Source organism: Mustela erminea, chromosome 8 (genome assembly GCF_009829155.1).
Source record: "Mustela erminea isolate mMusErm1 chromosome 8, mMusErm1.Pri, whole genome shotgun sequence".
Classification (NCBI taxonomy): domain Eukaryota; kingdom Metazoa; phylum Chordata; class Mammalia; order Carnivora; family Mustelidae; genus Mustela; species Mustela erminea.
Window position 1 is genome coordinate 92,034,489 of NC_045621.1, and position 11,544 is coordinate 92,046,032.

Consider the following 11,544-nt stretch of genomic DNA (forward strand, 5'->3'; position numbering starts at 1 on the left):
AAAGAATACAATAACTGAAATGGAAAATATACTAGAGGGAATCAACAGCACATTAGAGGATGCAGAAGAACAGAGCAGCAATCTGGAAGTCAGGATAATGGAAAGCACCCAAGCTGAACAGCAAAAAGAAAAATTTTCAAAAAATGAGGATAGGTTAAGGGACCTCTGTACATCAGGAGTACTAACATTTGTATTATAGGGGTGCCAGAAGGAAAAGAAGGGGCATAAAACTTACTCAAAGAAATAATTGCTGAAAACTTCACCAACCTGTGGGAGGAAGCAGTTTCAGGAATAACAGAGAGCCCCAAACAAGATGAACCAGAGGAGGTCTACACCAAGATACATAATAATTAAAATGCCAAAAACTAAAGATAAGATGAAAATCTTAAAAGCAGCAAGAGAAAAGAAAGCACTTATGTACAGAAGAAATCCCACAATGCTATAACCTGATTTTTCACCAGAAGTTTTCCAGGTCAGAAGATAGTGGCAAGATGTATTCAATGTGCTGAAAGAAAAGCAGCCTACAACCAGGAGTATTCTACCTGTAAGATTAACATCCAGAATGAAGGAGAGAGAGTTTCCCAAACAAACAGAAATTAAAGCAATTCATCACTAAAGCAGACTCACAAGAAATGTTAAAGGGACTTCTTTATGTGGAAAAGAGAAAGCCATAACTAGAAATAAGAAAACTATGAAGGAAAAAAAATTCACTGGTAAAAATCAAATAAAGCTAGGATAAAGGATAAAACATAAAAGTAATGAAATAAATTCTATCTACAAAAATTAGTTAAGGATTACACAGAATAAAAAGTTGTAAAATATGATATTATATACATAAAACATGGAACAGAAGTAAAAATGTTTTTATTTTAGAATGTGTTTGAATTTAAGTAACCATAAATTTAATATAGACTGTTATATACATAAAATGTTATATGTGAACTTCATAGTAACCACACACACACACACACACACACACACACACCCCTATAGTAGATACACAAAAAGTAAAGAGAAAGGAATCCAAGCTTTACACTAAAGAAAGTCATCAAATCACCTGGCAATACAGCAAGAGCAAAACAAAAGAGAAGAGCTACAAAAACAATTATTAACAATTGTAAATATTTATTCACCCAACAGAGAGGCACCTACATATATAAATCAAATATTATCAGACATAAAGAATTAACAGTAATACAATAATAGTAGGGGACTTTCATACCACTTACATCAATAGATAGACCATCCTGGCAGAAAATTAATAAGCAAACAGTGGCACATTTTTTTCAAGTGCACATAGACATTCTCTAAGACAGATCATATTAGCTTACAAAACTTGTATCAATAAACTTAAGAGAAGTGAAATTACATCAAACATCAGAAAAGATCACAATATGAAACTAGAAATCGATTATAAGGAAAAAGAGGGGGGGAAATGGAGGCTAAGCAGCACACTACTAAAAAAACCAATGAGTCAACTAAAAAATCAAAGAGAAAATTTTTTAAAAATACCTGGAGAAAAATAAAACTGGAAACACAGCAGTGCAAAATGTTTGGGATGCAACAAATGCAATTCTAAAAGGGAATTTGATATTGATACAGGTCTACCTAAGAAACAAGAAAAATCTCAAACAATCAAATCATACACCTAAAGGACTAGAAGAACAATAAATGAAGCTTGAAGTTAGTAGAATGAAGGAAATAATAAATATCAGAGAGGAAATAAATGAAATCAAGACTTAAAAAACAATTAGAAAGATCAGTGAAACCAAGAGCTGGTTCTTTGAAAAGTTAAACAATTCATAAACCTTCAGTCAGATTCATTAAGAAAAGTGGAGAGAGGACTCAAATAAAATCATAAATGAAAGAGAAGTTACAACTGACACTACAGAAATACAAAAGATTATAAGAAATACTATGAAAAATTATATGCAAACAAATTATACACTGAGAAATAGAAGAAATGGATAAATTCCTAGAAAAATATAATCTTCTAAGACTGAATCAAGAATAAATAGAAAAATCTTAACAGGCAGATTACTATTGACAAAACTGAATCAGTAATTTAAAAACTTCCAACAAACAAAAGTCCAGGACTAGATGGATTCACAGGAGAATTCTACCAAATATTTAAAGAAGAGTTAATACCTATTATTCCCCAAACTATTCCAAAAACTGGAAGAGGAAGTAATGCTTCCCAATTCATTCTGTGGGGCCAGCATTGCCCTCATACCAAAATGAAATAAAAATACTAATTTTTTTAAAAAAAATTACAGACCAGTATCCAACATAGATGCATAAATTCTCAACAAAATGTTAGCAAACCAAATTCAACAACACATTAAAAGGATCACTCGCCACAGTCAAATAGGATTGATACTGGGATACAAGGATGATTCAATATCTGCTAATCAATCAATGTGATATACCACATTAACAAAAGGAAGGACAAAAATCATATGATCATCTCATTAGATGCAAAAAAGCATTTGACAAAATTGAACATCTATTAATGTTAAAAACTGTAAACAGAGTGGGCTTAAAGGAAACATACCTTAACATAACAAAGGCCATACAGGAAAAACCCACAGCTAGCATTATACTCTGGTGTAAAGTTGAAAGCTTTTCCTCTAAGGTCAGGAACAAGATAAGGATGTCCACTCTTACCACTTTTGTTCAACATAGTACTGAAGTCCTAGCCACAGCAAGCAGACAAGAAAAAGAAAAGACATCCATGTTATTAAGGAAAAAGTTAAACTGTCACTCTTTGTAGATATGATATTTTATGTACAAAAACCTAAAGATGCACTAAAAAACTATTAGAGGTATGAAATCAATTCAGTAAAGTTGCACGATCCAAAATTAATAAAAATCTGTTCCATTTCTGTACATTAGTAACAAACTGGCAGAAAGAGAAATAAGAAAGCAATCCCAATTACAATTGTATTAAAAAAGAATAAAATATCTCAGAATAAATTTAAACAAAGAGGTGAAGCATTTATCCTCTGAAAACTATAAGACACTGATAAAAGAAATTAAAGGAACAGAAATAAATGAAAAGATATACCATGCTCATGGATTAGAAGAATTAAAATTGTTAAAATGTCCATATGACCTAAAGCAATATACAGATTTAATACAATTTCACTCAAAATACCAATAGTGTTTTTCACAGAACTAGAACAGATAATCCTTAAATTTGTAAGGAACCACAAAAGACCTCAAATAGCCAAAGAAATCTTGAGAAAAAAACAACAAAGCTAGAGGTATCACAATCCCAGATTTCAAACTATATTACAAAGTGATAATAATCAAAAGTATATGCTACTAGCACAAAAGCAGACACATAGATCAATGGAATGGAATAGTAAGCCCAGAAATAAATGCATACTTATATTCTCAATTAACCTATGACAAACGAGTCAAGAATATACAATGAGAGGGTTTCTGGGTGGCTTAGTTGATTAAGCATCTGACTCCTGGTTTAGTCATAATCTCATGGGTCATGAGATTTTGCTCCATGTCAGGTTCCATGCTCAGTGGAGAGTCTACTTGAAAGATTCTCTCTCTGCCATGCTCTCTCACTCTAAAACAAACAAATAAATCTTAAAATAGAACAAGTGAAGGACAGTCTCTTCAATAAATGTTACTGGGAAAACTGGATAGCTACATGCAAAAGAATGAAACTGGATCACATTCTCATACCATAAGGAAAAATAAACTCAAAATGGATTAAAGACCTGAATATAAGACATGAAACCATAAAAATCCTAAAAGAAAAAATAGGCAGTAATCTCTTGGACATTAGCCTTCACAAGATATTTCCTCTGTCTCCTCAGATAAGGGAAACAAAAAGCAAAAATAAACAGTTGGGAGTACTTCAAACTAAAAGGCTTTTGCATGGCAAAGAAACCACTAACAAAACAAAAGGCAACCTAGTGAATGGGAGGAGATATTTGCCAATGACATATCCCATAAAGGGTTAACATCTAAAATATATAACGAATGCCTACAACTCAACAGAAAGAAAGAAAGAAGGAACGAAAGAAAGACAGACAGAAAGAAAGAAAGTCCAATTAAAAATCTTAGAGGACCTAAATAGACATTTTTCCCAAGAGGATATACAGATGACCAACAGACACATGAAAAGATGCTTAACATCGCTAAATGTCAGGGCAGTGTAAATGAAAACCATAGTGAGATATTACTTCACAACAGTCAGAATGGGTAGTATCAAAAAGACAAAAAATAGCAAGTGTCAGTGAGGATGTGAAGAAAGGGGAACGCTGGTGCACTGCTGGTCAGAAAGTAAAATGGTTCAGCCACTATGGAAAACAACAGTATGGAAAACAGATTCCTAAAAAATTAAGAATAAAAATACCACACAATTTAGCAATTCCACTTTTGGGTATTTACCCAAAGAGAAGGAAAACACTAAATAAAGATATATGCTCCCCTATGCTTACCATTATTTATAAAAGTCAAAATATGGAAGCAACCTAAGTAAGAATGGATGAATGGAGAAATATGTGATACATATACACAACGGAATATTACTCAGCCATTTAAAAAATGAGATCTTGCCATTTGTGACAACATAGATGGACTTAGAGGGTATTCTAAGTGAAATAAAGAAGATGGAGTAAGATAAATGCCTTATAATTTCACATATACATCAGATCTAAAAAACAAAACTAACAAATAGGCATCACCAACAACAATAACTACAGAAGCAGACTCATAAATATAGAAAATACACGTGGTTGCCAGAGGGTGGGGAGTGAGGTGATGGGTGAAATAGGCATGGGGTTTAAAGGATACAAACATCCAGTTATAAAACAAATAAGCATGGGAATGCATGGGAATATAGTCAATAATACTGTAATAATTTATGGTGACAAGTGGTAATTATACTTACTGTGGTAAGCATTTTGTAATGTGTATGCTTGTGGAATCACTACATTGTGTACCTGAAACAATACTGTATATCAACTATACTTCGATTAAAACTAAAGAAAAAACTAGAGCTCAGTATATGGTTCGTACTGGAAATGGAATCGGTTGATTTACTGGGAGGTAGCAGTAGGACTTGCTTTTGATTGATGCTAATAAAAGGGAAAACGGTATTATGACTGTCGAATTTCCAGCTTGGGTGACTGCATATGGTGAAAAAAAAGAAGCTGGAGAATATAGTTTGAAGGCAAGTTTGTGTTTTGTCAGGGTGCTTTGTTTTTTGTTTTCTCTTTTTAATTGGAATTCTACAAACATTTGGATATGCAAGATTTAAGTTGAGTGGGAGACAGATCAGGTCAATGATGTATTCTGGAGAGTTAGCATCATGAAGTTATGGTCTAACTAGGAGACTGGATTCTACCACCCAAGCATACTGCAAAGAATTAGACAAGTAGTAGGATCATGATGTAATGCCAACTTTTAAAAGTCACTGGTTTATGGGGAACACACAAAGGGGACAAAGAAGAAAACAGTAAAGCTCAGAGAGGATAGACTCAGAGAAAGAGAAAGCCATGAGTAGTGTTAACAGTAGCAGAGTGTACTACCAAAAAATAAAGAGGAATCATCTCCATTGAATTTGGCAATACGAGTATCTTTGATAATAGTTTTAAAAAGAATGTTGAGGGCAGAAGTCAGATGGCAGTGAGATTAAAAGTGAGCTGAATAAAGAGAAATAAGATCTAGAGATTGTTGTACTATAATGAAAGGGTGAGAATGGAAAGGGAAAACAGGAACCGGGAGTGGTATTTATGTGGACTCTAGCTTTGCAGCTGCTTTTTTTCCCCTGATGTGAGAGAGCCTGGACAGAGTAGTAGAACAAAAACAGATTGAAGCCAAGTTCACAAAGGATAGATTCAAGGACACCTATGAACGAATTGCCTTCCTTAGTTCTAATTATCTTCCCACTCATGATCATAGTCCTAATACACCCGTCCCTATCTATGGTCTTGGTTAATTCTTAAAACTGCTTTATATCTGTAGATAGCATAGTGAAGCCATGGAGCACAGCACCAAGGTTGAAGCCATGGCCTACTGACATATTACCTTAAGCAAGTTATTTAATTTCTCTGCATCTTTACTACCTATGAAATAGGATAATAATACCACCTACTGTATAGAATTGTAATAATAGTATCTAGTTTAAGGAACAGCTGTGGGGATTAAGTGATTTAATTCACGTAAATCTCTTAGAAATGTGTCTGCACATGACAAGCACTCAACATGTAATAGGAATTGTTATTGCTAATCGTCCAGCAATTGTCAAGCAATTGTCCAGCCACAACTAAGTGATTTCACTCTTTGAATCTTCACAATTTTTCTATGAATTAGACACTACGATGAACCTATTTCACACATTATGATGAATAATTATTGAAAACTTACCATTTTCCAGCCAGGGATCTAACTGTATAACATATAGGAGTGCCTGGGTGGCTCAGTCATTAAGTGTCTGCCTTCGGCTCAGGTCATGATTCCACAGTCCTGGGACTGAGCCTGGCATTGGGCTCCCTGTGCAGCAGGAAGCCTGCTTCTCCCTCTCCCATTCTCCCTGCTTGTGTTCCCTCTCTCACCGAGTCTCTTTCTATCAAATAAATAAGTAAAATATTTTTAAAAAATAATAAATGTATAACATATAACAACAGCAACACAATTTATTATTTACAGCAATATACTGGAACTCTCCCCACCCCACACTTTGTATCCAGATGGGGATTGTTTCTCCAAGGAAACAAACCATCTTAGTGAATAAACTTACAATACTGACCTCCGAGAATCTCTCAGTAAACAACTGAATTCACATCCAATTCCTACAGTGAGTCACCCACTCAAACTTCACTTACATACACAAAAAGGATCTGAACACTTTTTTTAGTGTCTCACTATATTGATTGGAGGGATAATCAAATCACATCAGGTAGCTAGGAAGTTCCCCTAACATGAGAGGGACCAAAAGAAACAGAAAAAGAGCACTCAGAAGAAATATGCAGAGAGCAGAGGAAAATTTTATAATAGATAAAAAAGGTATTACACCTGTGAAAGATGAACAGGCTATAAAAAAGAAAACTTTTGAAAATTAAAACTATAATAGTAAAAAAATTAATAGAAGGGCTATAAGATAAAATTATAAAAATTGGATATGTAAGAAAATTAGGGAATTAATTCAGGAGGTCTGGTGTTTGATGAATATAATATCCAGAAAGAAAATCAGAGAGAAGGGATGATAAAATAATACCAAATTTCCCTGAGATGAAAGATCAAAATCTTGATTGAAGTGGCCCAGGGACTACCCACAAAAATGTGTGAAAAAGGAATGCCTGGGTGGCTCAGTCGGTTAAGCCTCTGCCTTCAGCTCAGCTCATGACCCCAGGGTCCTGGGATCGAGTCTTGATTTGGAATCCCTGTTCAGTGGGGAGTCTGCTTCTCCCTCTGCCTGCTGCTCCGCCTGCTGTCCTCTCTCTCTGACAAATAAAATCTTAAAAATAAAATGTGTGAAAAAGTCCCACACTACAACTCATCTTAAAATTTTAGAATACTAGACAGAACATCCTTAAAACGACTAAGTAGGGAAAACAAAAACAAAACAAAACAAAAAAGGTCACAAGCCACACAAGAACAATTTGAAGGACATTGGATTTCTCAACAGAAACTCTAGTTGCTAAAAGAAGATGAAAAAATACCTTTAAATTTCTGATATAACATTTCAGGATAGCAATTGCTATCTAATAAAGATGACCATAGATTGAAGTTACTTTTAAACATAACAAAACCTCAAAGAAGTTTACTTTTCATGCACTCTTTCTGGGGAAGCCTTAAAGGACAAGAAGAAGAAGTGGTGGGGAGGGGTAGGACAAGGTCGAGGATGATAAAAGTCTAAAGAAATCAAGAAAAGAATGACATGAGAACCAGAATCAGGGTATTCAGTACTGCAGAGAGGAGAAGAGAATTTCTAGAAGGTGAAATAAATTCTATCAATAATTGTATGGCAGATCACCAGCAAATCACCAGAGTGGAAAAGATGAACAGAGTTCCAGAAAAGATGTTCCCATGGGGAAAAATTAACGATGACTTGATTTGTTGGATTATATTGAGAGAAAATTAATCCTTCTGCTTGGGGTACAAGTAGTGACAGGTATATTGAAAACTAAGAAAAGAAACTAAAATCAAAACAATAGTTAACTCTAGGAAAAAAACAAAAAGTACCTGAAAGGAAATGTGATTGTAGTATAATGTATCATTCAATTATGTATAATATGTACATAGGCAAAATGATATAAACATTCAAATTATTGAACCCAAAATTTTGACATAAATATACTGACATGATAGGGAAGGAAATGTATGTGTTTATTGAGCTATTTTAATACAGTAAAATTATGAAAAAGAAGAATAGCATGTTATTTAGAATTAGGAAAGAAAATTTCATAAGAAACAACTAAAATACTTCAAAATGTTGAAAGTGGTTGCTTCTGAGAGGGGAGTAAATAGGGCTAGGAACCAGTTTTTTGTTTTTTTACCACTGCAGTGCTAATTTAGTTATGCTTTTGAAAGTTCTTCAGTCTTTCACAGATTCTACATTCAGTATTTCAAAACAGACTGTGGACACCATGAAGATAGCGGTCATCATTCATTATGTTATATCCATTCACGGTGCCTCTTCGAACCACTGATGACTAAAGAAAACCAAGGGTCTGGATAAGCTACAGACATGAACACAGACCTTTAGTACTGCAAAAGAATTCAGAAATTAACTTATAATCTTTAATTTTGAAATGAACAAAAAGACCCAAAGAAGTAAATTATTAGTTCCTAGATAAGAAGTTACCTGTATTTGAGGTTGCTTTGATTTTGGCATCATTGTTCTAATACTTAACTAATTTTTAATAAATTATATAGCACTCTATTTAAAAAAAATTAAAACTGAACCATGAAAAATATAAAGGGAAATGGAATTTCACACACATCCAACAATGCCTGCTTTCATCAGGCAGAGGTACTGTCCTGGTGAAAGAATTTCAGGTCTACAATAGAGAAATCCAGCAAAAGATAAAGTATCAGTTTTCTTTGCTTTTGCAAATTGGATCCACAGTCAGTCATTTCTTCCAGTTTTCTATCATTATTTCCTGAAGCAGAGTAAGTTACAGCAGTCCACCCCCAGATAGGTGATTTGATTATCTTTAGCATGTGGAATCTTTTACTCTCATAATGCTTATCAGCTCTGGCACAAATTGAACACATTAATCACCCAAAAAAAAAAAAAAAAAAAAAAAAAGTCTGCAAGAAGGATAGGAACTGGTGAGTTTCACTGATAATGGGAAAATGCCTTTTTTTTTTTTTTTTTTTTTAAAGAACCACATTGCTAATATTAAGTTGAAAGGAAAAGACGGGGTGGTTTTTTTTTTTTGGTTGGTTTTTTTGTTTTTTTGTTTGTTTGTTTGTTTTGAGAATGATAACTGTAAGAATGGATAAGGAAGTGAATTTAAATGGATATTAGGAGAACCCAGAAGCACCCTTTCCTCAATCCACAGGGGTAAACAGTATTTGGTAACTATTTATATTTTATTCTAATCAAAAGAATACTAAATTCTGCATTTGGTACGTTTTTGAAACGCGAAATCTGGAGGACTGAAAAATCTGAGCTCAAAGATTTGCATCTTTTCCCAAACGAACATGGATGTATGCCTTCAAATGGTTAACGCTTATCTCCGCGCAGCTGGAAATCCTGCACAAATCGGAGCCTTTGAACACAGAAAGCGAGCATCTAACTAAAGCACTGCAGGAGAAGGGGCGCAGGGGTGGGGGTGGGGGCGAGGAGGGCTGGGTGGAAGCTGCTATCAGTAGCTCCTTCTTATCCCCGCGCCCAGCCTGCAGGGCTGGGCTCGACCCATCTATCATTGCACACCAGGAGCCGGAGGCTTGTCTTTTTGACAAAAACGTCCTTTTTTGTTACCTTGCTATTATTCCTGGCAGCTTCTTGTCCATGAATTCCTGCATGCACTGGTGTTCCGTGGAACTGTTGAGAAACCTCCGAAAAGATTCAACGTATCTGTTGTGGTCAGAAAACAAGCTCCTCATGGAAGATGCCATGTTTGCTTTTCTGATGGAAGACAGAGAAGGAAGTTTAACTTCCCCTCCTTTTCTTCCCAGTTCCTTATTTCTTCTCCTCAACAGAACCCTTTCCCTCCTACCCTCCCTCCCCCACAAAAAAAAAAAAAAGAAAGAAAGAAAAGAAAAAGAAAAAACAAACAAAAAAAGGAGAACAAAAACAAAACAAATAAACAACAACAAAAAAAACAAAACAACACAAGCCAAAACCCACCAAAACCTGCTTTGAATTTAACAGGCACTGAAGGCTGGTGCGCAAATCTCATTATTACGTCAGTCATTTGTACAGGACTTTGGCTGCTACTTTAACCCTTACACTGTTGTTTTGTAAGAAAGGGAGGTGGGAAAGTAAAGCAATAAATCCACTGCTACAACTTGTTTGTTAAGGCTTGAAGTTCAGAAAGTCGAAAACACACACTGGATTCTAATAATATCCTGTTTGTGAGCAGCTGCCAGACATAAATTCCAAGTGGGACAGTGGCGGCTTTAAGGGCAAAAGGCGACAAGCACAGGGATAAACACCCATGGAAAGAGCTAAAGACCATTTTCAGAAATCTTCCCAGGTTGAAATCTTTGACAGATTTCCTCCTGCTGCCTCCGAGCTTTCTATAGGAGAATTTCTTGCCTTCCCCCTGCTCAGTACTTGAACTTTACACTCCTGCACTGCCTTTCTTCAAATGCTGTTGTGATTCAGGAAGTCTCTTTAGCATAAACCATGGGGAAGGAACTATTAACTAGTAGGTCTGAGAAGCCTGCTGGGGGCAGTGAAGGGAATGAGAAATCACTCTCTGGGTACAAATGCAGGAGAAAGGGTAAAGCCAGCCAAGTCTGTAGGAATTCCCCAAGTGCTTCTGAGCATTGGATCTTACCTAGGGTTGGATGAGCTTCTGGTGGCCCAGCGTTGTCACCAAAGACGCAAAGTGTTAGAATATCCACATGCTGGACTTTTTACCCAGGATAGGTATTTAAAAAGACCACTCCCAGGGCACCTAGGTGACTCAGTCAGTTAAGTGTCTTCGCTCAGGTCATGATCCCAAGGTTCTGGAAACCAGCCCAGAATCAGGCTCCTTGTTTAGTAGGGAATCTACGTCCCCTATCTCCCTTGGCTCCCCTCTCCTCTTCCCTGATTGTGCGCACTCTCTCTCTCTCACACTGTCTCAAAATAAATGAATAAAATCTTAAAAAAAAAAAAAAAGAAAGAAAGAAAGAAAAGAAAATCACTCCTCCAGCTTAGGATGTTAATAACAGTATCTATCTCAGGAAAGGTTTTAAGAATTAATGAGTTAGCTCCTATACATCTCTTAGAAGTGTGTCTGCCTAAGCCATTCCCATGCTCTGATTAAGTTCCAAAACTGCCCTCCAAGCATCCAACACTCCCAAGCCCTCTTTTATAAGCACTTCATGGTCACACTACTCTTGGAGCTGTGC

The 11,544-nt window shown here is 35.5% G+C and overlaps 1 protein-coding gene across 3 annotated transcripts in view; it reads right to left on the reverse strand.

Annotated features, from left to right (window-relative positions):
* The window catches only part of HNMT (histamine N-methyltransferase), a 46,088-nt gene extending 34,976 nt beyond the window's left edge, over positions 1-11,112 (reverse strand). Inside the window, exons 1-2 of one of the 3 annotated variants that reach the window (XM_032356245.1) lie at positions 10,986-11,112; positions 9,962-10,108 (exon numbers count right to left, since the gene is read on the reverse strand). In XM_032356245.1, the coding sequence (XP_032212136.1) occupies positions 9,962-10,098 (137 nt within the window). In that variant the 5' untranslated portion in view covers positions 10,099-10,108; positions 10,986-11,112. Of the gene's footprint in view, positions 1-2,554; positions 2,636-9,961; positions 10,109-10,330; positions 10,454-10,985 lie in introns of those variants that run through there. The other 2 variants (XM_032356244.1, XM_032356246.1) reach the window with 2 other exon arrangements.
* Between the last annotated feature and the right edge of the window lie 432 nt (positions 11,113-11,544).